General features: G+C 49.1%; 1 protein-coding gene and 1 pseudogene across 14 annotated transcripts in view; one reads left to right on the top strand and one right to left on the bottom strand.

Moving 5' to 3' along the window:
• The window catches only part of RGS3 (regulator of G protein signaling 3), a 249,884-nt gene that overhangs the window by 102,066 nt on the left and 120,959 nt on the right, over window positions 1-26,859 (bottom strand). For 9 of the 14 annotated variants that reach the window (XM_043530154.1, XM_043530155.1, XM_043530152.1 and 6 more), the window contains 2 exons: window positions 23,023-23,219; window positions 14,076-14,159 (listed from right to left, as the gene is read on the bottom strand). In XM_043530154.1, coding sequence (XP_043386089.1) covers window positions 14,076-14,159; window positions 23,023-23,219 — 281 coding nt within the window. The remainder of the gene's footprint in view (window positions 1-14,075; window positions 14,160-23,022; window positions 23,220-26,859) is intronic. The other 5 variants (XM_043530151.1, XM_043530153.1, XM_043530157.1 and 2 more) reach the window with 1 other exon arrangement.
• Window positions 14,622-20,901, top strand: LOC102933575 (annotated as a pseudogene).

The raw sequence follows: 26,859 nt of genomic DNA, 5'->3' as shown, positions 1-26,859 counted from the left end.
CTGGCAATGAAGAGAGCATTTCAGACACTGCAAAACTCAGACTACTTCAAACAACAGATGCTTGCTAGCATCTAGAAGTTATTAGCCCATCACTCCTACCCTGCAGACTGTTATTTACAGGGGACTTCTGGAGCCCTGTGATGGGAGGAATCAATGTGTCCAGAATGTAATAGATGCAACTGTTGTACCCACACACACACACCCACACTGCTGTCTCTCCAACACTCTTTTCCAAGGTTTTCACACCCCAGGATGAAGGACAGGAAATTATTTGAGTTGTGGAAGTTCCCGCCTGGGAGCACATATACTCTCTCAGATTGCATGAGAACCCATCTTGGTGAGGATGAGGGGCTTTGACTATTTTAAACCATCACACACTGTCCTGCTCCCCTCATGTAAATGACAAGTTGGCTCTGAATTAGCCATGCTAAAGGAGAATGTTTTCAGGCACTTAATGGAGACAAACAATAATACTTAAAAACAATAATGATTTTGGCTGCAATTGGGATGCAAATATTGCAAAATACTGAAGCTACATGCCTTAGCAACTTAACTCCCCTGAAACTCGAGTGAGGGACCTACTACATATTCATGGCATTAACTGCAGAAATGGAAGGCCGATTTTCTTCTGGGTTTGTACAGCTCCTAGCACAGCATGGCTCTGATTCATGACTAGGGCTCCTAAGTGCTACTGCAATAATAATAATAAATAACAAGCAAAAGAATCAACTCATCCACCATGTGGGACTCCATGACTCAGACGTTAGCAGTTCTGTCCTGTCAGCCAGTGTATGGCTCGGCTTGGTTACGAAAGGCACTCGCTGGACTCTGAGCTTCCCCAAGTCTCAGCCACATGCCCAAAGCATGCATCCAAACCTAGATTTAAAAGGGGACAGGACAGACCCTTGAGAACCTCTTGAATTTCTTTCTCCTCTAAAAGTGGGTGCTTCCCTAGACAGCCAATAGGCGAGCTGTGTGAGGGATGAAGTGGAACAGGAAAGAGCCAACCTCGGGCTAGCAAGCTAGGATACAGAGGGACCTAGACAAATTAGAGGATTGGGCCAAAAGAAATCTGAGGAGGTTCAACAAGGACAAGTGCAGAGATGATTCATCATAGAATCATCGAATATCAGGGTTGGAAGGGACCTCAGGAGGTCATCTAGTCCAACCCCCTGCTCAAAGCAGGACCAATCACCAACTAAATCATCCCAGTCAGGGCTTTCTCAAGCCTGACCTTAAAAATATCTAAAGAAGGAGATTCCACCACCTCCCTACGTAACGCATTCCAGTGTTTCACCACCCTCCTAGTGAAAAAGTTTTTCCTAATATCCAACCTAAACCTCCCCCACTGCAACTTGAGACCATTACTCCTTGTTCTGTCATCAGCTACCACTGAGAACAGTCTAGATCCATCCTCTTTGGAACCCCCTTTCAGGCAGTTGAAAGCAGCTATCAAATCCCCACCCTCATTCTTCTCTTCCGCAGACTAAACAGTCCCAGTTCCCTCAGCCTCTCCTCATAACTCATGTGTTCCAGTCCCCTAATCAATTTTGTTGCCCTCCGCTGGACTCTCTCCAATTTTTCCACATCCTTCTTGTAGTGTGGGGCCCAAAACTGGACACAGTACTCCAGATGAGGCCTCACCAATGTCGAATAGAGGGGAACGATCACGTCCCTCGATCTGCTGGCAATGCCCCTACTTATACATCCCAAAATGCCATTGGCCTTCTTGGCAACAAGGGCACACTATTGACTCATATCCAGCTTCTCGTCCACTGTAACCCCTAGGTCCTTTTCTGAAGAACTGCTGCCGAGCCATTTGGTCCCTAGTCTGTAGCGGTGCATGGAATTCTTCCGTCCTAAGTGCAGGACTCTGCACTTGTCCTTGTTGAACCTCATCAGATTTCGTTTGGCCCAATCCTCCAATTTGTCTAGGTCCCTCTGTATCCTATCCCTACCCTCCAGGGTATCTACCTCTCCTCCTAGTTTAGTGTCATCTGCAAACTTTCTGAGGGTGCAATCCACACCATTCTCCAGATCATTTATGAACATATTGAACAAAACTGGCCCCAGGACCGACCCTTGGGGCACTCCACTTGATACCAGCTGCCAACTAGACATGGAGCCATTGATCACTACCCACTGAGCCTGACAATCTAGCCAACTTTCTATCCACCTTATAGTCCATTCATCCAGCCCATACTTCTTCCTAACTTGCTGGCAAGAATACTGTGGGAGACCGTGTCAAAAGCTTTGCTAAAGTCAAGGAACAACACGTCCACCGCTTTCCCCTCATCCACAGAGCCAGTTATCTCGTCATAGAAGGCAATTAGATTAGTCAGGCATGACTTGCCCTTGGTGAATCCATGCTGACTGTTCCTGATCACTTTCCTCTCCTCTAAGTGTTTCAGAATTGATTCCTTCAGGACCTGCTCCATGATTTTTCCAGGGACTGAGGTGAGGCTGACTGGCCTGTAGTTCCCAGGATCCTCCTTCTTCCCTTTTTTAAAGATGGGCACGACATTAGCCTTTTTCCAGTCGTCCGGGACTTCCCCGGATCGCCATGAGTTTTCAAAGATAATGGCCAATGGCTCTGCAATCACATCCGCCAACTCCTTTAGCACTCTCAGATGCAGCACATCCGGCCCCATGGACTTGTGCTCGTCCAGCTTTTCTAAATAGCTTTCTATGATTCTATGCTGCTGTTCTCCCTGATCTCCCCCTAGCTAAGTGCCAGCAGTTGTACTGCACCTACAGGAATGCTGTCATTGGTTGAGACTGCCGACTACCACAACGTCTTTGTGGCCAAACTTGTGGCAACTTCTTCCCCAAAGCAGAAAGTTAAAAAACCTGAATGCTTTTTGCTAGGGTTGTAAGAGAGAATCTGCTTGCTGGCTTCGCTATTGCTCTGTCGCCACCATTCCCTGGACCACCCTTCAGCCACCGCACTGACTGAGTCACTGTTCACACATGCAGTGTGGTTCTGAGAGATGAGGTAGAGAAGAAGAGGCAGATTTCACTAGGCCGATGTTCTAATAGATTTCAACAACTCCGTATGTTGTGTCAGTGTTTGACTCTGATACTGAAATCAGTGGGCTTGCTACAGTCCGTTTTCCTTCCTGCACGCAGGTTTGGTTTTGTGGAGTTCTCAGGAGTGCAGAGCTATGAACCTCGCTTTAGCTTACAAATAAAACTAGCCTTGTGTTTGCTTCTCTTACTGAACAGCCAGAGGCCTCCCCTGCTCCCAACACACACACTCGCTAGTACCCACACTCACCCCCGCAGGGATTGGCTTAATTATTAACTTCAAGACCAACACAGTATAAACCTCACCCTAAGCCTGCTTCTGAATTTGGCTTGTTCCAAGGGTCACTCCCTGCGGGATCCCTCCATCCCTGGCCCTAGTTCACTCTGCCTTATAAGGAGACACTCCAGCACTGCTGTATCTTCCAATGGGAGCTAACAGGAAACAACGGAGACCAGGAAAAGTCAGCAAAATCACTCTAGCTCCATGTGTGGGGTCATAGGACATAGGAATTTCCAGACTGGATCAGACTCATGATCCACCTGGTCCAGTCTCCTGTCTCTGGCAGTGTCAGTACCAGCTGCTTCAGAGGAAGGTGTGAAAACCCAGTAGTGGTCAGATGGGGGATAATGTGACCTTTGCATTAGGTCTCTAAGGGTACATCTACAATGGAATAAAAGACCCGTGGCATGGCTGCGGCTGGCTTAGGTCAGCTAACTCAGGCTTGCGGAGCTCGAGCTGCAGGGCTAATAATTGCTGTATAGACATTCGGGCTCAGGCTGGACCCCGGCCTCTGGGGCCCACCTCCTCAAGGGGTCCCGGAGCTCGGGCCCAAGCCTAAACATCTACACAGCAGTTTTACAGCCTCGCAACCCGAGCCCCACAAGCCTGAGTCAACTGACCGAGGCCAGGGGCAGGTGTTTAATTGCAGTCTAAACGTACCCTAACAGTTAGAAACTGGCTCACGCCCTGAAGCCTGAGGTTTGATGTCCCTTCCAAAATGTTTATTGTCATTAATCATAACAACTCTGGATGTTCTTGTTATCCATATAAATGTCCAACCTCTTTTTGAATCTTGCTAAATTCTTGGCCTCAGCAAGTTCCTGTGGTAAGGAGTTCCACAGTCTAATAACGTGTTGTACGTAGAAGGGTTTCTGTTTATCAGTTTTTAATTTGTCACCCTTTAATTTCATTGAATGCCCCCTTCTTCATGTGTTATGAGACTGAGAAGAGAAGTTCCCAATCTCCCTTCTCCAGACCATTCGTTACTTTACATGCTTTTATCATGCTGACTCTTATTCATCTCCTCTTTAAAGTAAACAATCTCAATTTTTTCAATCTCTCGTCCTGGGAGTTTTTCCAGGCCCCTCGTCATTCTCATCATCCTTGGACCAAGAGTCTGTCACACTCCCCAAGAAAAATATTACTGTTATTTTGCAAACACACATCCCTTTAAGCCCAGTGAACACAAAAACAGAAAAGCACTTCCTTTAAAGTAGAGCTGCTCACAAACTGAACTTTCCATTCCATGGGAAACTCCAGCATTTGAAATACTTATTTTATTTTTGTTTCAAATTGGAATGAAAAGCTGCAATTTCAAAATTTCCCATGAAACAAAATTTCAAAAAAATTCCAATTCGAAACCATCAAAATATTTCATTTTGATAATGTTGATTCTTTTCCTTTCAACTATTTTATTAAAATATTAAATATAATATATTTTCTATGTAGTAGTAAATATCACACAAAATATTATAAAATTAATATTTTAATGATATTAAAGTCTAATCAAAATGAATAGAAACAATAAACTCAACACAAAATGGTTTAACCGTATTGAAAATGACAGTATTTTGACAATATTGAAATGAAATGAGAAAGTCAACATGAAACATTTCATCTTTTCCTGCGGAAAATGCCCTGCCAGGTGGAAGAGGAGGAGGGCAGAGCACTGACTCTGAGCTCTGGCCAGGCAGAGGCCAGTAGAGACTTTGGACAGAGCTGTTTCAGTGGGGTGCAGGGGGTGGAAGCTGGACTGGAGAGGGTTTGGGAAGCAACCAGAGGGGTACTCCAGACACAGGTTGGAGAAGGTGAATTCAAGGATCTGAAAGGGAAGGGGAGATGGAGCAGTAAATGGAGAGGCAAGGAGGGTGAAGACAGAGACAAGAATATCATTTGGTTTAGAAGCCAAGCAGATTTGAACTGAAGATCAAAGAGGCACAAACACAAGAACATACAATGCCATTTCACAGTCACTTTTCCGAGCAGACCTGTGCTTCAATTGGGAACACGGAAAAATTAAAATTCAATATGTAGAGAAAACAAGAGTAGAGACCAGTGCAGACTACACAGGAGGTGTTTATACCAAACAGGAGAGGAATCCAACACAGACTACACAGGAGCCATTTATACCAAACAGGAGCGGAGTCCAGTGCATGTTACACAGCAGGCGTTTATACCAAACAGGAGCGGAGTCCAGTGCAGGTTACACAGCAGGCGTTTATACCAAACAGGAGCGGAGTCCAGTGCAGGTTACAGTGGAGTCCAGTGGAGACTACACAGGAGTGCAGTGTATATACCAGGGTGCAAGTGTCCAGGTGGCTCCTGGTTTTCAGAAGGTGGTATTCTACTTTACACCAAAGGCCACACACATCACAGAGAAATGGTTTGTAAAATTCCCTCCATCTTCCTCGCAAACCCCATGGCAAAGTAAGGGCAGGGTGAACCCTCCAGGTGACTAGGAAAGTCTAGCCCCCTGGAAGAGCTTCCTCCTGCAGAGCTAGGAGAATGGCAAACACTTGGAGGAGGGAGCATTCCGGAAGTTAGGGGTTAGATAGTTACATGACATTGTACAAGGTACCTGCATTTGGGCTAGTTCTTTTCTGGAGCATGTAGAGAAATAAGCTGGCCCTGGAGCACAAGCAAAGCATTTCCCAATGATCCTCAGACCGGGGGTGCTATCCTTCTGTTCAGCAAGCCAAGGGCTGGCTGAGCAGCAGCAGCCGCTGGGACTGACTCAGCAGTTTCATGCAGGATTCCCCACTGCTCCAGTGAGGCCCCGGGCGAGGGGATGGAAGGAAAAGACACACATCTCTCCCGAATGGTACTGTCACTGCTGTGACCCGCAAAGCAGAGGTGCTCAAGCTAACAGTTTCCGGCGTGGTAGCGGGGCACAGAGGCGCAAAGAGTTTCCTGGGAAAGGTCAGACAAGACCATGATGACAATGCAGCCTGCACAACCCAGGACGGAGAATTCCACCCGGGGCTTCCTGCACCATGCCCATGTGCTACGGCTGAGCTAGAGCAGAGCTCTTAGAACCACACATCCAACCTTGAGGATGATCTGAACACGGTTTTTGTACCAACTGAGCTATATGGCTACACAAACTGATCTGAGTTTGTCTGGGAGGGTCATGGATAGGGGAAGGGTAAGAAGGGGGTCTGGGGTAGGGAGGGGAAGGTGGGGGGGCCAATGAGGCAGGACGGCAGTGCGGGGGAGGGGAGGGGAAGATGTGGGGGTCTCAATGAGGCGGGATGGCAGGGTGGGGGTGGGTAGGGAAGGTGGAGATGTCAGTGAGGCAGGATGGCAGGGTGGGGATGGAGAGGGGAAGGTGGGGGGATGTCAGTGAGGCAGGATGGCAGGGTGGGGGTGGGGAGGGGAAGCTGGAGGTGTCAGTGAGGAGGGATGGCAGGGTGGGGGTGGGAAGGTGGGGGTGTCAGTGAGGCAGGGTGGGGTTGGGGAGGGGAAGTTGTGGGGTGTCAGTGAGGCGGGATGGCAGGGTGGGGGTGGGGAGGGGAAGGTGGGAGGTGTCAAGGAGGCGGGATGGCAGGGTGGGGGTGTAAGTGAGGCAGGGTGGGGTTGGGGAGGGGAAGTTGTGGGGTGTCAGTGAGGCGGGATGGCAGGGTGGGGGTGGGGAGGGGAAGTTGTGGGGTGTCAGTGAGGCAGGATGGCAGGGTGGGGGTGGGGAGGGGAAGGTGGGGGTGTCAGTGAGGCGGGATGGCAGGGTGGGGGTGGGGAGGGGAAGGTGGGGGCTGTCAGTGAGGCAGGGTGGGGTTGGGGAGGGGAAGTTGTGGGGTGTCAGTGAGGCGGGATGGCAGGGTGGGGGTGGGGAGGGGAAGGTGGGGGTGTCAGTGAGGCAGGGTGGGGTTGGGGAGGGGAAGTTGTGGGGTATCAGTGAGGCAGGGTGGGGGTGGGGAGGGGAAGGTGGGGGTGTCAGTGAGGCAGGATGGCAGCGTGTGGTTGAGGAGGGGAAGGTGGGGGGGTGTCAAGGAGGCGGGATGGCAGGGTAGGGGTGGGGAGGGGAAGGTGTAGAGGGGTCAAGGAGGCAGGATGGCAGGGTGGGGTTGGGGAGGGGAAGATGGGGGGGTATCAGTGAGGCAGGATGGCAGGGTGGGGATGGGGAGGGGAAGGTGGGGGTGTCAGTGAGGCGGGATGGCAGGGTGGGGGTGGGGAGGGGAAGGTGGGGGCTGTCAGTGAGGCGGGATGGCAGGGTGGGGGTGGGGTAAGGAAAGTGCAGGGATGTCAAGGAGGCGACACGGCAGGGTCAGGGTGGGAGGGGAAGGTGTAGAGCGATTGAGTCTCTGGCCCAATCGGACTTATTAAGCAGGAGGGAATTGCCATGAGTTGCAGTTACTGAGAAGCTTCCTTTCGAAACCTCTGCTGGAGTTCAGTAGGTCCGTCTGACCCTTTGTCCCACCTGGGCCCAGCTACCCTACTCCCAGCTGGACCTGCCACCCCCAAGTGCTGGGATCTTGCAGCGCAAAGCGGCGAGGAACGATCTGAAGAGAAATCCCTTCTTGTGTCTCCAAGAGGGGGGACCGGGCCATGCTGTGAGCTCCAAGTGCAGGGTTTCCGGCTGCCCCGAATGGAATTCCCGATGGCTGGGAAGGCAGAAAAAAGAGGGGTCAGGGAGAAGAGGGGAATGGGTGGAGCCTGTTACAGCATCAATGGCTGCCTTCAAGGGCATTAGGGAATGGGCCAGACAAAGGCAAAGTACATCTAGGTTCCTCTACAAAACAGGCTGCAGCATTCTGGATCCTCTGGCTGGAGGCTTGTTGGGGGGATTTCGGAAGACCATAAAAGCGGGAATTGCAATACAGTCTAGACAGGATGTGCGTAAGGCCTAAATAAGGATTGCACCAGCGGTAGGGCCAGAGAAAGGACAGATTCTGGCAGGGCTCCAGAGATGGAGACAGATTCCCTCCTACAGGAGATGGAGGACAAAGAGCTTCGGGTTCCTGGCTTTAGAAGTGCCAAGTTATGGCCCAAGTGAAGGGGGTGATAATGGAGTCAAGGAGGAAAGGCAAAGCAGTTCATTTTTAAATCAAGATGCAGGAATTCAGTCTCTGCCAGCTGCCCCATAGCTTCCCGCTCCTGAATGATTCAGAGCCCAGGCAAACTGAGGGATCAGAGAGCAATGCAAACACTGGTGCCAGGCATCTGCCGCTCAGAACTGGTGTCCTAGGCTGAAAGAGGTCAGGGTTAGAAGAGAAAGAGGGCAGAGGGAAACAGGCACACTGCAGAGAGGAGAGGGGATTATCTAGTAAATGACAGCGGACCAAAGGGTGAGATAGAGAAGGCCAAGGGCTGCCCTAAGATCAAGCCAGGTGGGAAGAGAGGTGTGATATTCTATACCTTGGAGGAGCGTCCTGGAACCCCCATATTCCTCATTTTCATATAATCATGATCTTACATCTAAAGCATGCCTTGTAAGGTATTAGGGGAAAGGTTATGATCTGCTGAAAGTCATTTCTCTATCCCTATATGTGTATCATTAATGCATATGAAGTTATGAGATTGTGTTGTATGGTTGTCACTAAAACATGCTGTAAGTTGGGGAATCAGCCAGATATTAGCTCCCCAGAGGCAACAACAAGGAAAGTAACCAACACCCAGGCAGGGTGTCAACCAAACCATTAACAGCCATTGTCCAGCAAAGGAGCTACAATGCAACGGGGATAGCTCAGTGGTTTGAGCATTGGCCTGCTAAACCCAGGGTTGTGAGTTCAATCCTTGAGGGGGCCATTTAGGGATCTGGGCCAAAAATTGGGGATTAGTCCTGCTTTGAGCAGGAGGTTGGACTAGATGACCTCCTGAGGTCCCTTCCAACCATGAGAGTCTATGACCTGCATGAGGCCTGGGGAATTGCTCAACCTTGCTGGGAGAGACTCAGCAATACCCCACAGACATGCCTGGACTTGTGTTTTCCAAGCGCATGGTCTGAGGGTATAAAACAGACACAGTGGCCACATGTGGGGCTTTTTATCCTGCCCCCACCTACACTGCAAGCAACTAAGACACCCAGAAGACAAGACTCCAACAGAGGAGATTGGCCTGCAATACGAAGGACTGCAATATCCAGTGGGGTAAGAAAAACTGCTTCATCTAGTTGTTGCCCAGTCGAATAGGCTTTAGAGTTTAGACTGCGTGCTTATATTTTATTTCTTTTGGTAACTAACTCTGATTTTTTGTCTATCACTTAATATCACTTAAGATCTACCTTTTATAGTTAATAAATTTGTTTAATTGTTTATCTTTACCAGTGAGTTTGTATGAAGTGTGGGGAAACTCTGCTCAGGTCTGACAAAGGCTGGTGTATATCCACTTTCTATTGATGACGTGGTGAACCAATTAATAAATCTGCACTGCCCATCTATTGCTGGGGTACAGTGCTGGGAGCTGGAGGGATTTGACTCTGGTGCCTTTCTCTGGGTGATTCATGAGTGGCTCTGAGAGCATTCATGCAATATAGCTGGGCGTGGGGCTCCACATGCCGTTGCGCTGCGTGATCACAGCACCTGGCAGGGTTTGCTGTTGGTCAATAGCAAGGCATTGTGAGAGACAGCCCAAGCTGGAGAGAGTTCGGGGACACTGCGGTCCCACAGTCCCAGGCTACACCCTGGGGGGATCCCGTCACGAGAGGGACCCGTGACTCCATAGTATAGGGTAAGACTCTGCTCTTGTGCATGCCACCATAAATTGGACATGAAAGGTTTAAGACGACAAACAGATACTCTCAGTTCCACTGGAGAAGGGAGGTCTCCAGCTTTCTGAAGGGATGCGCTGCACTTGCTTCCAGCCCTGCTAGGTCCCAGGAGAGCTAGATAAGTTCATGGAGGATAAGGCCATCAATGGCTATTAGCCAGGATGGACAGGGATGGTGTCCCTAGCCTCTGTTTGCCAGAAGCTGGGAATGGATGACAGGGGATGGATCACTTGATGATTACCTGTCCTGTTCATTCCATCTGGGGCACCTGGCTCTGGCCACTATTAGAAGACAGGATATTTGGCTAGATGGACCTTTGGTCTGACCCAGTATGGCCATTCTTATGTTCTTATCAGATCTTAGAGCGGGGATGTTACTGAGCATGAGCAAGCCGTTCGATCGAATGCTAAGTGATGTAAAAAAACTTCAAACCCAGACTCCAGCGAGAAACTGCTGAATTGGAATTCATTTGCAAATTGGATACTATTAATTTAGGCTTAAATAGAGACTGGGAGTGGCTAAGTCATTATGCAAGGTAGCCTATTTCCCCTTGTTTTTTCCTGCCCCCCCCCACCCCCGAGACGTTCTGGTTAAACTTGGATTTATGCTGGAAATGGCCCACCTTGATTTTCATATACATTGTAAGGAGAGTGGTCACTTTGGATAAGCTATTAGCAGCAGGAGAGTGAGTTAGTGAGTTTGTGTGTGTGGTTTTTGAAAAAGGGGGGGGGTGAGAAAACCTGGATTTGTGCTAGAAATGGCCCAACTTGATTATCATACACATTGTAAAGAGAGTGGTCACTTTAGATAAGCTATTACCAGCAGGAGAGTGGGGTGGGAGGAGGTATTGTTTCATGGTCTCTGTGTATATAATGTCTTCTGCAGTTTCCACAGTATGCATCCGATGAAGTGAGCTGTAGCTCACGAAAGCTTATGCTCAGATAAATTGGTTAGTCTCTAAGGTGCCACAAGTACTCCTCGTTCTTTCTGCTGATACAGGCTGACATGGCTACTACTCTGAAACCTGTAAAAATCTCACTAGTTATGATCCTCCTCTCTCAACAATGCAGCTAGCTAGGCTAAGAACTGCTTCTAGATGCTGCTACACCCTGTGCCAAACACGGCAGCTCAGTCTTCCAAGGCAGCTGCTGCCAACCTGTCCCCTCCCACCTCATTTGTCCTATCACTCCACCCTCCAGAGCCAGGCTCCACGGCCCTCAGCCACATACTCTTCTCTCTTCCCCCTGGCCAGGTTTAGCAGATGGCACGGCCCCAAGTGCAACATGATTCCCAACCGTCTCTCCTGCACTCACACCCAGGGCACACTTCTTTCACGGAGATAACTCCGACTTGGAGATCCCACTCTCATCCCCCAGACATGATAGACCAACAGGACCCATTTGTTCTCTGGCGCCCTCACTCTGACAGAGCTTGGACATCTACAGCAGGGGCCCCAAAATGGCTAACAAGAGCCACTTGGCTATAGTGACAGAGACGCATATTTCTTCTAGCTAGAAAAGCCTCAGCATGACCTTCTCCATGTTCCCATCTACTTCCACTTCCTGCCCCCCTCACCTTCGCCAGCCGGAAATGGCAGCTCAATGACACAGGGTTAGCTAACATTTTGCTGCTCTTGTAGACCTTTGAAATGGAACCCGAGACAGGCAACTCCAATCAACCCAGAGTGGGCATCAGGGCTGTACTAAATCATTGCCCCACAGAGGGGTGGGGGGGAGATAAATATTACGACAGTGCCTACACACCCATACAGGAGCTGCACTCCCACAGCCCAGTGCTTCACTGATGCTGCATATACCTGCACTTACGTGGGGGGCTCTGTAGCCCTAGAGGAGCTGTGGCAGTGAAGACATTTGAGGCGCAGGCCGGGCAAGAGTCTAGCTGCAAATCAGTGATGAGTTTCCCAAGTTAATGACACAATTTTCCAATGACTTTCATGGAAAGACCAATGAATCAGATCAGAAAGATGGAAGAATTATGTTTTGAACACCAGAGAGAGAGAAACAGGAGCAATTTAACAGAGCTGAACCACACAGATGCCTGTGTGCCATTGGCCAGGAGTGAGGCCATGGTTTTCTGAGACTCTGCAACAGCCATCCAAAACATGGAACACAAAAGGATCTGAATAGTAAAGGAAAAGGTCCCTCCGTGGCTGCATGGACATGCCATAGAATTTTGTGCAGCCAAACGGGTCACCGAGCATCCAAGTGACTATACATGTATCAGCCAATCTGGAGGAAGTACGGATTTTTCCATTCATAGCAGTTCCAAAAAAATCAAAACATAATTTCAGTTTGGGCTGAACGGAAACCACAACTTTTGGAGTTTCCTGTGAAACTAAGAAGCCGAAAACATTTCATTTTGGGTCGAAAGAATTGATTTTTAATAAAAGCAAAGGGACTGAAGGGCTGGATTCACAAAACCCATCTCAAGAAGATGGCACTGATGCTGGTGCCCCATTTAGCCCAGTAGTGAGGACACTCACCTGGGATGTGGGAGACCCAGATTCTAATCCCCGCTCGCAGGAACTTGAACCCAGGTTTCCCCCCTGCCAGGTGAGCACCCCAACCCCAGGCTGCTGAGTATTTGTGTGTGGGGGGTGCTCTCATTCTCTCCTTTGGAGGCTGTCCCACTTTTTAGAAAAGCAGGACTGGTCGCTGGTCAGACAGCATGAGAACAACTCCGACTTGGTGGGCAGGGAGCTCCGTTTGGGGGGTACCTGGGTCCAGTCCCTACTCCAGGGAGTATTTATACAAACAGAATAGCTTCAACAGGACAGACCCACCCCCAGAGGCGCTCATAGCCAGTGGTTAGGGTACTCGCCCGGCGGAAAGGGGAGACCTGGATTCATGTCCCTTCTCCAGAGCAGGAACTTGAACGTGGGTCTCCATACACCAGGTGAGTGCTCTAACCACTAGGCTGAAGGTTAGGGGGTGTGGGAGTGCCCAGGTACCTCTTCCTCTGGGGAGGTTGGTATAGAAATCTAGCCCAAAAAATTGAAGTGAGATGTTTTGTTAATGTCAAAAGAGTTCATTTCAGCATTTCCAATTTAAAATTATTGTTTTATCATTTTAATTATAATTATAATTTTCATTTCAACCAAAAAATTTCCCCAAAATTGATACAAATTTGTAAAATGTTTCAGTCGACCCAAATCTACATTTTTTGGCAATCAAAGATTTTGACAGAAACCTTTCTCCCACCTCTACTCATTATGGTAACTGGGCAGGAAAAGAAGGGTGCTCCACATGACGGTGTTTCAAGCAAAATCATCTAAGATAAATTACACTTAGTCCCATGCTTTCACGTCAGGCATAGACAGGTTTCTAGAGCCCAGCGAAACTTAGACAAACCTCTTCTTCAGCTTCAAATACTTGGGGTTTGCAACCCCTACATTTTGGATCCAAATGAACCCAAAGCAAAACTTAGCTAAAATCACCAGATTCCCCTGGTTTGGCTGTTGAGCCTTCTGATGTACACAGCCTGGCTCAAGCACGTAATCACTCCTGGTCTGTTTGTCAGGGTTTTTCACACCCCTCCTGATAACTCCGCAGGCATAAAACACAGCAAGTGAGGAGGGGCCAGGAGTTAGGAGCGGGCATATTTCCCCTTTCAGGACCTACACTTACCAAAAACCAAACCATGGTGAAATCTAGGTATGGTTTCCCTTGAAACCTGTTTTGGTTTCTCCTGTTTTGGGAGCTTCACAGTGCACAAAGGTTCCCAACCCTACCCCCAGGATTAGGTCCTGCGCCAACAGTTAAGCAGAAACAAAAACCTCATGACTTTTAGGCAAATGACTGGCATGTGTTTGCCATGTGTCTGGTGCCATCAAAATGGATGTGAAGAAGAGAAGACTTCCAGCAATTGCTGTGGCAGTTAGTCTATCCCAAGATGAACTGGCTCCATCTGTTTTTGAATTCCACTGGAATGAAGGCATTTTAAAAGTCAAACATTGACCTTTTCAATCTAACACGTTAGATGCGTAGGAATGAGTTTAAAAAGCATGAGCACAATAACCATGTTAGGAGTGACTGAAATTCTCACCTTTACTGTCCTGCTTCTGCCTTCATGAAGCAGCAGCTCCTCTGACAAAAGGAGAGTCCGGACCGGGTTGCAAAGATCTAGAGGCTAAACATTTAAAAAAAAAGAAAAAAGATCCAGAACGTCAACACGAAAGGAGAAAGTTTCCCATGGAACCTGTGTTAACTCTCCACCCCCCAGAAGCTCTTTGCCTTTAGTTTAAGTTGTAAACCACTGAAAGTGAAGCAGCCATGAGCTGCCCTGTTACAGCACATCTCTCAAGGATGGAAACTCTGCAGTCCAGCTCAGTGATAAAAGGGGGGAAAAAAACCCTCACATTTAACACCTATGTCATGTGAAGCTATAAAAAGATTGTCAGCAGCTTCTGCTTCTCTGTACATTACTTCTTCTGCAAAGCGTGGGCTTGCCTGTGGCGGCTCCGAGAGCAGGAAGCACAACCACAGCAGTAGCCCACCCCAGTCTCATCTAGCTTCAACATGAATATGGGGAGCTACATATTTTTAATTGATTAACTTCATTAGCAAGATTAAGCGACTCTGGGCAGGGTGCCTTCTCTCCTTCTGTGCTGCAGTGGACTTTGGGCTACATAGCCAACTTTGCAGGGGCAACTTGCTTTGACAATGGAGAAGCCAAGAACTCAAAAAAAAAAAAATCCATTGCTGATTGCTGCACAATGCTGACAAAACCAGCTTCTGAGACAATACAATGCAGAAGAGCATTCAGAGTGGCGTAACTGCTGCCTTGAATGGGACGTTGCTCTGCAAAGCCTACAAAGCCCACAAGACAAAATACTGCAAAGCATAGAGGCAAAGTCTGAACTCACTGAAAGACACTGTCGTTAAAATCCGTTTTAAAAGTGTGGGAACATTTCAGAGTGAAACCAAGAGTCACTAACTTGGAAAGACAATAAAACAGTAACAAAGCCCCAGCTGTGTTCTTACTTAAGGACAAATCATGAATGCACCCATTGTTTGGGCACGGTGAGTTCGGATAACGCACGCAACACACGTGTAGCAGTTGTGCTGTGGAAGGCAGTGATAGGAAAGGGAACTTGTTTTGAAAACTAGATTATGCAACTGGCTGGGCTCATCCCAGAAGCTGCACACTGAGTCAGCATGGTGTGTACGAGTGCTATGCAAGAAGCTGTATGCACCTATGTTCAATCCATATAAGCAGGCCGGGCTGAGGAACAAGTGTGTCTCAGACAAAGGAATGCTGGTTGACCTGCCTGCCAAGCTCTCCCTAAGGGGCCAGTGCGGTGTGTGTCAGTTTGTCTCCTTCGCTGCCAGCGGCACCATGGTCAGCTACAGCGTGAAGGAGCGTGCTACCCCCAACAGCCTGGATACCGGCTCTTCTTCAAAAATGATAAAGGACACTACATTTCACCATTCCATGATATTTCAATATATCCAGTTGCTGGCAACGTGTTCAACATGGTTGTGGAAGTATCTCGATGGACAAATGCAAAGATGGAAATTGCAACAAAGGATCCTCTAAAACCCAATTAAACAAGATGTGAAGAAAAGACAGCTGCGTTATGTTGCTAATGTATTTCCCCACAAGGGCTATATCTGGAATTATGGTGCTATCCCACAGACATGGGAGCATCCAGGACATAAAGATGAAAATACTGGCTATTATGGAGATAACGATCCAATTGATGTGTGTGAAATTGGAAGCAATTGGAAGCAAGAGAAGTAATTAAAGTGAAATTTAATTACTGGGCACAATTACTGGGCACAATGGCACTGACTGATGAGGGGGAGACAGACTGGAAAGTAATAGCAATCAATATTGAAGATGCTGAAGCAGCCAACTATAACAATATTGATGATGTCAGAAAGATGAAACCTGGATACCTAGAAGCTACAGTGGACTGATTTAGAAGGTACAAGGTACCTGATGGGAAGCCAGAAAACCAGTTTGTATTTAATGGAGAATTTAAAGACAAGGACTTTGCTATTAACATCATCAAAAGCACTCATGAACACTGGACAGCTCTAGTATCTAAAAAAATAGATGGAGGAGAAATCAATTGCGCAAATACAACTGTGTCAGACAGTGCCTTTTGTATTAGGGTACGCCTACAGTACGAAATTATTTTGAAATTATTCTATTTGAATTTTCGGAAGCGATTTTATACATTCGGTCTTCTGTGTCCCCACTAAAGCGTGTGAATTCGGCGGAGTGCGTCCACAGTACCAAGGCTAGCATCAAACGTCACAGCGGTGAACTGTGGGTCGCTATCCCACAGTTCCCGCAGTCCCCGCTGCCCACTGGAATTCTGGGTTAAGCTCCCAGTGCATGATGGGGCAAAAAAATTCTCGTGGGTGTTTCTGGGTGTGTGTTGTCAGTCGCTCCTCCCTTTGTGAAAGCTACGGCAGACAATCGTTTTGCGCCTTTTTGGAGTGCAGACGCCATACTGCTTTCAGCAGACGGTGGACCGCTGCTCTCCTGCTACTATGAATCCACCTCTCATTTCCTCTCATCTTCCTATGTAATCTCTACTATCTACTCTTTCTCTTCCTCATCGAACGCTTCCGCTGCCAACTCTGCTCGGCCATCGTGAACCGAGCAGCACAGCTTCCGCCGCCAGCTCTGCTCTCCCGCTATTGCCGCGCTTCCAAACTTCTCCATGTTGTCTGTGCTGGGCTCCCGCCTCCATGAAAGCTACAGAAGACAACCATTTCCCCCCTTTTTTAGGCTATCGTGAACTGAACAGCACCTCTTCCACTGCCACTCTGCTCTCCTACGTTTCGCGCCCTTTTTCCAGGATTACCCATGCAGGCACCATAGCCATGGAGCCCACTCAGATCTCCGCTGCAGTTTGGACCATTGTAAAAACCTCAAGCATTATCCAGCAGTATGTGCAGTACCTACAAAACTGGGCGAGGAAGCGACGACAGCACAATTACAATAGTGATGAGGACATGGACACAGACGTTCCTAGAAGCACGGCATGTGGCGATTGGGAGATCTTGGTGGTGTTGGGCCAGGTTCATGACGTGAAATGCCGATTCTGGGCCCAGGAAACAAGCACAGACTGGAGGGACCGCATAGTGTTGCAGGTATAGGATGATTCCCAGTGGCTGAGAAACTTTCGTATGCATAGGGCCACTTTCCTGGAACTTTGTGGCTTGCTTTCCCCTGCCCTGAAGTGCAAAGACACCAAAATGAGAGCAGTCCTCACAGTTGAGAAGCAAGTGGCCATAGCCCTGTGGAAGCTTGCAACGCCCGACAGCTACCAGTCAGTCGGGAATCAGTTTGGAGTGGGCAAATCTACTGTAGGGGCTGCTGTGCGGCAAGTAGCCAATGCAATCATTGACCAGCTGCTATCAAGGGTAGTGACTTTGGGAAATGTGCTAGTCACAGTGGATGGCTTTAATGCATTGGGGTTCCCTAACTGCAGCGGGACGACAGAGGGAACGCATATCCCTATCTTGGCCCCGGAACACTGGGACGGCCAGTACATAAACCGCAAGGGGTACTTTTCCATGGTGCTGCAAGCACTGGTGGATCACAAGGGACATTTCACCGACATCAACGTGGGATGGCCGGGAAAGGTGCATGACGCTCGCATCTTCAGGAACTCTGGTCTGTTTGAACAGCTGCAGGAAGGAACTTACTTCCCAGACCAGAAAATTACTGTTGGGGATGTTGAAATGCCGACAGTTATCCTCAGGGGCCCAGCCTACCCCTTAATGCCGTGGCTCATGAAGCCATACACAGGCACCCTGGACAGTAGTAAGGAGCAGTTCAACTATAGGCTGAGAAAGTGCAGAATGGTGGTAGAATGTGCGTTTGGATGTTTGAAAGCGCGCTGGCACATTTACTGACTCGGTTAGATCCAATATTCCAATTATAATTGCTGCTTGTTGTGTGCTCCACAATATCTGTGAGAATAAGGGGGAGACATTTATGGCGGAGTGGGAGGTTGAGACAACTCGCCTGGCAGCCAGTTTCACACAGCCAGACAACAGGGCGATTAGAAGAGAGCAGCAGGGTGTGCTGCACATCAGAGAAGCTTTGAAAGCCAGTTTCATGACTGGCCAGGGTACGGTGTGCCAGTTGTGTTTGTTTCTCTTAAAGTTACCCGCCGCCTATATATATGAAAGGAAATAAAGTCACAATTGTTTAAAAACCGTTCTTTATTATTTGTTGCACAAAACATTGAGAGAAATCAGAAGCTAGACAGGGGAGGGAGGGGCATTGGGTTAGGGGGGTGGAGGAGGAGGGAAGGCCAAGTCCAGAAACCAAATCAAAATTTAGGATATGCCACCTTTCTGTTGCGTGTGCAATCCTCTGGGGTTGACTGCGTAGCCTCCCCCTCCCCCTGTGTTCTTGGGCATCTGGGTGAGGAGGCTACAAAACTTGGGGAGGAGGGAGGGTGGTTATACAGGGGCTGCAGCGGCAGTCTGTGGTCTTGCTGCCTTTCCCACATTAGATCCACCATAGAGCGGAGCATGTCAGTTTGCTTCCCCATGAGCTTGACCATAGCATCCTGCCTGCTCTCATCGCACACGTCCCTCCTCTCTTCGTATTCATGTAATGCTTTATGCGACTCCGCAATTGTTTGCCTCCATGCATTCAGCTGGGCCCTATCAGTGCGGGAGGACTGCATGAGCTTGGCAAACATGTTATCCCAAGTTCGTTTTTTCCGCCTTCTAATCTGGACCAGCCTCTGGGACGGAGTAGATAGGGGCCGCGTTGAAACATTTGCACCTGCTGTGGGAGGAGAAAAAGGGAGGGTAGTATTTTAAAAGATACATTTTAGAGAACAAAGGGGACACTCTTTCTCAATGAAACAGGCAATTCATAGTACACAGCACATGTTCTTTCTGTACAAGGTCGCATTTTGCCTCTTATGCTGAAGTGCCTGCCACTTTGGTGTGAGTAAGCCATCACATGCGGCCAGGCAACAGAATTCAGCTTGCAGGCAGCCATGGTAAGCCCTAGGGGCATGCGTGGTTCTGCTTCTTCCGCATTCATTTCAATGCTTTCAACCAGCCGGGCCCCCTTTCCCATAGCAAGCAATGCTTGGTGGGTTTGCCATATAAAAGGAGGGCCTGCGGGCTCTCTGGGATGATCGCTTCACACAACACCCACCCCCCAACACACACACACACCACGTAGCTCCGATGAGGCTCTGAGCAGGGATGAGCCCTTTAAACTAAATGCAAACAGCCCAGGACGGCTGGGTTTCCCCCCCCACCCTGCACCCCCCACCGCATGGCTCCGATCAAGCTCTCACTCACCAGAAATGCCTTCTCCAGGGTCATGGTCCAAGAGCATGCCTTGGGAGTGGGGGAGGCTATTGGCTCCAGCGTTAAGACTAGTTCCTGGCTAGGGGGGAAAACGGATTCCCCATTTGCCGCCTGTGCACTGTCCTCCTCCTCCTCTTTGTCCTCCAAAAACTCATCTTCCTCACTTCGTGCTGCTCCCCCCTTGCAGATGTCCATGGACAGTGGTGGGGTACTGGTGGCGTCACCCCCCATAATTGCATGCAGGTCACGGTAGAAGCAGCATGTATGGGGCTGTGACCCAGAGCACCCGTTCGCCTCCCTGGCTTTTTGGCATGCTTGCCTAAGCTCCTTGATTTTTGTACGACACTGCTCTGTGTCCCTGGAGTAGCCTCTTTCCGTCATGGCCCTGGAGACTTTAGCGTACATATTTGTGTTTCTTTTTTTGGAACGTAGTTCTGCCATAACAGATTCATCTCCCCAACATGCAGTGAGATCCAGTACCTCCCGTTCAGACCATGCTGGAGCTTGTCAGCGAATCCGGGACTGCGTGGTCTCTTGTGATGGTGGACGCTGCATGGTCGCCTGTGATGGTGGACTGCGCTGACGGTTACCTGTGCTGATGGTGACCAAACAGGAAATTCAAAAGTTCCCAGGGGTTTTACTGCCTACCTGGCTAGTGCATCGGAGTTGAGAGTGTTGTCCAGAGCGGTCATAAGGGAGCATTCTGGGATAGCTCCCGGAGGCCAATAACGTCGAATTGCATCCACAGTACCTGTAACCCGGAACTGCGATCTCGATTTTAGCGCTACTCCACTTGCCGAGGTGGAGTACAGAAATCAGATTAAACAGCCCTTTAAATTGAAAAAACTGGTTTGGTCGTGTGGACAGGATCAGTTTTATTTCGAAGTAACTCGGCTAATTCCGAAATAACCGCGTACTGTAGACCAGGCCTTAGTCAAGAATCTGCTAAAGCTACTGTGGAAGCAGTACCACCCTGTGGAACTCCCAATACAATACCACCTGAAGTGGACAAGTGGTTCTATTACCAGAAAAACTAAGGTGGATGTTGAAATGCCTACATTTCTCCGACCAGAAAGCCCTAAGTGGGGGGAAAAAAATGAGAAATACTAGCTTACAGTTCCAGAGGAAAAAATAGTCTTATCTTATAGATAACTTATTATAAACAGAATTGCATATCTACCAATAATGTGGCATGTTCAAGATGTACCAAAGACATGTGGAGAACTAAAAACAATTATTTTGTAAAAGAGCAGCTTCATGTGCCTTAATATGTATCTTTGTACATCACAACAGTAGTTGTTCAACTCAGTTCTGTATAGAATGCTTGATGGGTGTTCACTGTATTTTAGTAAGAAATAAAATTATTTTGCTTAAAAAAAAAAAGAAAAGATCTCTGGTGTAACTCAAGCACTGCAAAAACCCAGACACAATGGCAGCTGCAGGTGATGCAAGGCAACAGGAAAAGCCAGGTTAAACTGAACACAGCGGGGCACCAGCCCTCTGGAGAACAAAGATATGGGAGGTTTAGGGGACTATAAGAAGTAGGGAAAAGGCATGTTGTTATCAGGGAGGGAACAAAGAGGTTAGGCTATTTGTAGCCACAGTGAATACAGTGGATCCCAGCCATGTGGCATGGTGACGCTGAGAGGGGGTTTGAGGTGTGAAACTGCCTTGGACAAGGATGGTCCCCTGTTAAGTTTTAGCCACTAGAATGCAGGTTCTATTTTTGTTTTATTTGTAACTATTTCTGTTATCTCATCTTAGGATCACTCAATCTCTGTTCCTTTTTAGTATATTTACTCTTGGTTTTACTCCACGCAGTATATTGAAGTGTGACTCCTCAGCTGATCCAACAGCCTGGTGTGCATGCTGCTCTTCGCAGACAGCAGACATGGTAACTGCTGGGAGTGCCCTGTGACCAGGGGCTGGTACTGCGGGGGTCACTTTTTAAGGAGTTTTGGGGACTGGAGTGCACCTGAGGTTAACCTGCAAGGCAAAGTGAAGGCTGACAGAGCTTTTAAGGCGTTTGTTCAGGGACTAACAGATTGGAGTGTCAGGTGGATGATGCACAGTTTAGCTCCACCAAGTCCCTCTTCCTCTGCGGCAAGGGGTAACAAGATGACTCACAATCCTGAACTTCCTGAGAGGGCATCACAACAGGATTCCCTTAGGTTTTCTGGGACCAAATCCAGGACTATTCAGTTATGGAACGCTGTGCGGTACCACCTGGGCACAAGCAGGAGGCAGAAGCCTTAAAACCAGCTCTGATAATCAAATTCAGAGCTAAACCGCAAGATCAAAGTTTGTGGAATTAGGAAGTTACCTCTCCACCCCACCATACATCTACATCCTGATGCCTGTCTTGATGTGCTTTGATTTTAGGGCTGCCAAGTGACAAGACTATATGAAATTCCTGGTTACATTCCCAGCTGCAAAAGTGTACCTTGCAGCCACGAGCAGAAGCCAGGTCATTCAGTACCTTCCGTAATGAGAACTTGGTGGTCGAAACCCCGGCTTGACTGGTCAGGATTCCCCCAAATGGCTCAAGCAGCCAAGCACCAAAGGTGGAAAGCTGCCCTTTTACAACGTAAACCACAAGAAGCTAGAGAAGGGGAAGTCCAATGCAACAGCAAGTCCATCCCCTTACAAGGGCAGGACATAGTTCCCTAGAGAGGCACTGCATCTAATACTACACTGAATGCTACACAATGCTAGGAGGGGAAAGCTGAAAAAGATGAGGGATCCAGTTCTTTGGTACACATGGCATGAAGGGTTTCTTTCCCTTCTCTGACAGTCATCACTCTATAGTCTGTAGTCATCACTCACACTCTGGCACTGAACTCTGTGCTTCCTGCCAAGAGGCTGTGCTTGGCCATGCCATCCCTGAGTGCAGCACAGCACTTGGACAAGGGTTCTTTTCCCACAGCCAACAGCTCAGTTCCCTGAGCAAGAACTTTTGATGAAAGTTGATTCTAGCGGTAAATGGTGGCTTACGAGTGGGTCTTTGAGGCACAGAGGTGAATGGAGATGTTAAAGGAAAAGTATTTTCCACAGTGGGATACAGATGTGAGGCACGTTCCCTGGTGCAAAGAGCAGGAAGCACTGCAATATGTTAGAGTAACTGAAGTGACCATGTACAGGAGAGAGTCTGTGATACATGGGCTGCCTTTGGGACACGCCAGGCTGGGTAACCAGGGAGAAATCCGATTTTTTAATTTAGCTATTTAAATTACGTTTTTCATTTTTAAAAATAAACCTGCTTAAAATGAAATCTGAATTTAATACAAAATATGTTAAGGGCTGAACTTCTTATAACTTAGTTGTGAATGTGAAATGGGGTTTGATAAGAGAAGTTTATGTATCCAAAACATTTAAGGTTGTTTTGTTTAATCAAAATAAATGTTATATGCAGTTTTGAGAGTTTAATTAAATCCTTGTTACCATCCTAATGCAGTTTGGCACAAATCATGAGCCAAAAGTTAATTGTCTCATAAATAAGCAATACATCATTCCCCATTTCTAACATACTAAATGTACAATTAATAAGAATCTGACAATATTAAGCTATATAATCGATGATTTAAATCCAGGCTTTGCACTTGGTGATTTAAATCTCCCTGATTTCAGTCAATCCCCCCCGGCCCATACAGCCTGGTTTCCAGATGTGCCAGGAAGGGCCAGCTTACCTGCACAAAGACAGGGAACACAAGCACTTTGGGGGCCAGTGTCACATAGGTGCCATAGCTGGAGTGCGGGATATGAGGCCTCACAATGGTGCAGTTCTGGTAGTTCCCATAGCTCTTCATAGTTTGCACTGTCTTCATCAGCCTGGATTTCCGCCCAGATCCCGTATGGGATTTGCCTTTCCCTGCATTTCCTGGGACCGTGAGAAACCAAAAGAAAGCAAAGGAGAGAGAGCGAGAACTGAATTTCCACGGGTCTAGTCCACTCTGTCATTATAATTCCTGACATCGCTGATAATGCAAAGGGGAGTAACTCGAACTGAGAACTGCAGGGAATCAGTCTCTTTGCTATCATAACCACTCAGCATTATAGTGCATGGAGCTGCAATACTAGCTGAGTGAGCGATGCTTTGTGTTTAATCAAAGATTAACCAAAACATGGGGCCAAATCCTCACCTGGCAGAAACATTTAAACCAGCTGAGGATCTGGCTCTATGGATTTACACACACACACACACACACACACACACACACACACACAGAGCACAGTGGATGGTTTGATACAAGGATTTTATCAGCACTGATGTGAAATGGTCGCATTACCCATGAACAGCAAACTCCCAACTAAATGCCAATAAAACCCAGTCAGTAGCCCAGCATGCATCTTGTATTTTGTACACACCATGTGTTGTCAAAAATATTTTGCAAATGTTTTCAAGTTTTAAAGAACATAATTGGCATTATCTGTTGTATGTGTCCAATGGAGCAGGGCTCAAATTTATAAAAACTAACAAATGCAAAACAGCTCTAAACCCAGAGGTGAAAGTAAGCTGGTACGTCCTGGTACGGCATACCGGCAAGCCGCAGAGGACAGTTATATGGGTTCGCGGCTCCAGCAATACTGAGGGCCCGGGGACCCGGCTCCACCAGTGTTCGGCGCCGGGTCTCCCCGCTGGTCCCCCCTTGCTGCCCCCCCCACGCCTCCCTGGGTCCCAGAGCAGCATGTCCCTGTCTCTCCCCTGCAGCTCCATGCTGCCTCCCTGCATCAACTGCCGCTGCAGGGTCCTAGTGCCCCCCATCAACCACAGCCAGGGCAGGCTGCCCTTCCCCCTCAGACCCTTTCATTTTTCGGTGGGACCCTCCACCAGTACAGCCACCCCCCATGCCCGCAGTCACCGCTCCTGCCCCACGCTGGGCAGGGGCAGCCCCATCCCCCACCCCCAATGAGGCTACAGTGAGAGGCAGCAGCAGGGGACGAGGTGCACATGTGATGGCAGCCCCCCGCCCCCACTGCACCCACCACAGAGGAGGCAAGTGAGAATGACAGTGGTGGGGGTGAGAAGGGGGCCCCTACCCCAGAGCTCGCTGCTGTCGGCGGGGAGAGGGCTGGGGGGAGTCCTCCTCTCTGGCTCCAGTCCCAGGGCATCCTGCCTGCACCCCAAACTCATCCCCAGCCCTGCCCCAGACCAGAGCCCACACCTCAGCCAGAGCCCTCACCCCCCAGCACCCCAACCCTCTGCCCTAGCCCTGAGCCTCTCCAACACCTCAAACCCCTCATCTCCAGCCCCAGCCAGAGCCCTCATCCCCCCTGGACCTTAACCCTCTGCCTCACCCCGAGCCCCCTCCCACACCCCAAACCCCTCATCCCCAGCCACACCCCAAACCCATCCCCAGCCTCACCCCGCAGCTCTCACCCCGGCACCCCCTCCCATCCCCAAACTCCCTCCCAGAGCCTGCACCCTACACTCCTCCTGCACCCCAGACCTCCTCCCCGACCCAAACTCCCTCCCAGAGCCTTGGGCAGGTCGAGGGTGGAGTTTGAGGGAGGCAGAGTTTGGGCAGGGGCAGGTTCTGGGCAGCACCAAAATTTTTACAAACCTGCGACCGCTGCCAGCAAGAGCTGGTGCGCTGTACCGGGGCGGACTGGCTTCCCCTCTCGGCAATTTAAAGGGCCTGGGGCTCCCAGCAGCGGCTGGAGCAGCGGCTGGAACCCTGGGCCCTTAAAATTGCCACCGGAGCCCCGCTGCCAGAGCCCTGGGGTAGCGGCAGCAGGGCTCGGGTGGCGATTTAAAGGGACCGGGGCTCCTGCCGCTGCTATCACTCCGGGCCCTTTAAATAGCCACTTGAACCCCGCCACCGCTAGCCCAGGGCTCCAGCAGCAGGGCTCCGGGGACGATTTAAAGGGCCCTGGAGGGCAGCAGCAGCTGGAGCCCCGGGCCCTGCTGCTGGATCCCCGGGGCGCCGTCAGCAATTTAAAGGGCCTGAGGCTCCACTGCAGTAGTGGCAGCTAGAGCCCCGGGCCCTTTAAATCGCCCCCGGGCCCCAAGCCTCCCAGCCACCTCTGCAGCTGGGAGCTCAGGGGGTGATTTGAAGGGCCCGGGGCTCCCAGCTGCTGCTACCACAGCCCTAGCCCGGGACTTTAAATCCTGATTTAAGGGTCCCGCCTCTTCCGGTAGAGGCCCCACCCCCTCCTCAAAACTCCGGAGTACCAGCAAGTCCTTTAAGTTACTTTCACCCCTGTCTAAATCTGAGCATAAATAGCTATTCTAGACCCACAATTGTCCCATACCTTGGGACCTTATTCCCATTGCTAAGCATGGACACTCCGCTTCTCAATGGGATAAAGAGTCATAGGGTTTAAGGCCAGAAGGGACCATCAGATCATGTAGTCTGATCTCCTGTATATCCCAGGCCACCGACACCACTCAGCACCTGCACACTCAACCCAACAACCGAATTGAGACCAAAGTATCAGAGCCTGCAGGAGACTAGACTTCTGGCCAGGAAATGATTAAGTGAGAGATACCCAGATAATCCTGGCAAGTGACCCACATCTACATGCTGCAGAGGAAGCCAGTCACCCCCACCTCCCCCGGTCACTACCAACTCGACATATGGTGATCAGTTAGACAAGGAGCATGTGGAACAAGAACCAGCCAGCCACACCCCTCAGAGAGAGAATCCTCAGTGCCACCACAGAGCACCAGCTCACCCTGTCCAATGTCCCATCTCTGGCAGGGCCAGCCCTGATGCTTCAGAGGAAGAAGGTAAGAAAAAAAACCCAAAGCACCCAGGCCTAGCCCTGCTGGACTTTAAAGCTGTGACATTTTTTCATACAGAAATCCTGTCCCTGGTCCAGAACTGAATCTTGCTCAATCCTAGGGTATTTGGGGCCAAGGAAACGGATTTCACATTATGGGGAGAAGAAGAAAACATTCTCAGGTGGTAACTTTTTAAACTGCAGCTCTGAGAAGCTGCTCAGGGTTGGAGATGCCAGAATAAATGTCAGAAAGATGGATTTGTAAATATATTCATAAGTATATGAATGACCCCAGGCCTCTTCAAAGCGATCCCGTGGCTATTACAGCTGCTCAGACTGGTGACTGTATATTGTAGTGACGACGTTGTGAGTCAGAGTAGCAGCACCCAGCCCACACAGTTTCAGTTTTTAAGCACTGTATTTCACCTTCACGTTCAGGAAATCTGACCAACCTCATTAGTTTTCTATTCTGGCCCTTTTCACTGGAGAAATCCATTATCCTCATCCAGAAAACAGGATTACACCAAAGCTTTCTTTGCAGCCGCCTGCTTCAGTGATCCAGTACAGTGATTGCTTTTCTCTGCACATGGACTTCATAGTCTGGCAGCTCTCCGAAGTGCTGTTTCAAGCCTGCTATACTACAGTCCCAGGTTTCCGGGTCAGAGACAGCGCATGGCCTGTCGTGCCCTTGCCCTCACTCTGGGAACTATTTTTAAACATCAGATGATCAACGTGCATTTGTTCCATGCTGGTCTCTTGTCAGGACAGTCCCTCCCCTGCTGTTTTGTAAGCATACAGGC

Source organism: Chelonia mydas, chromosome 16 (genome assembly GCF_015237465.2).
Source record: "Chelonia mydas isolate rCheMyd1 chromosome 16, rCheMyd1.pri.v2, whole genome shotgun sequence".
Classification (NCBI taxonomy): Eukaryota; Metazoa; Chordata; order Testudines; family Cheloniidae; genus Chelonia; species Chelonia mydas.
Note: the sequence above shows the minus strand (reverse complement) of the source record. Positions and strands in the feature narration are given on the sequence as shown.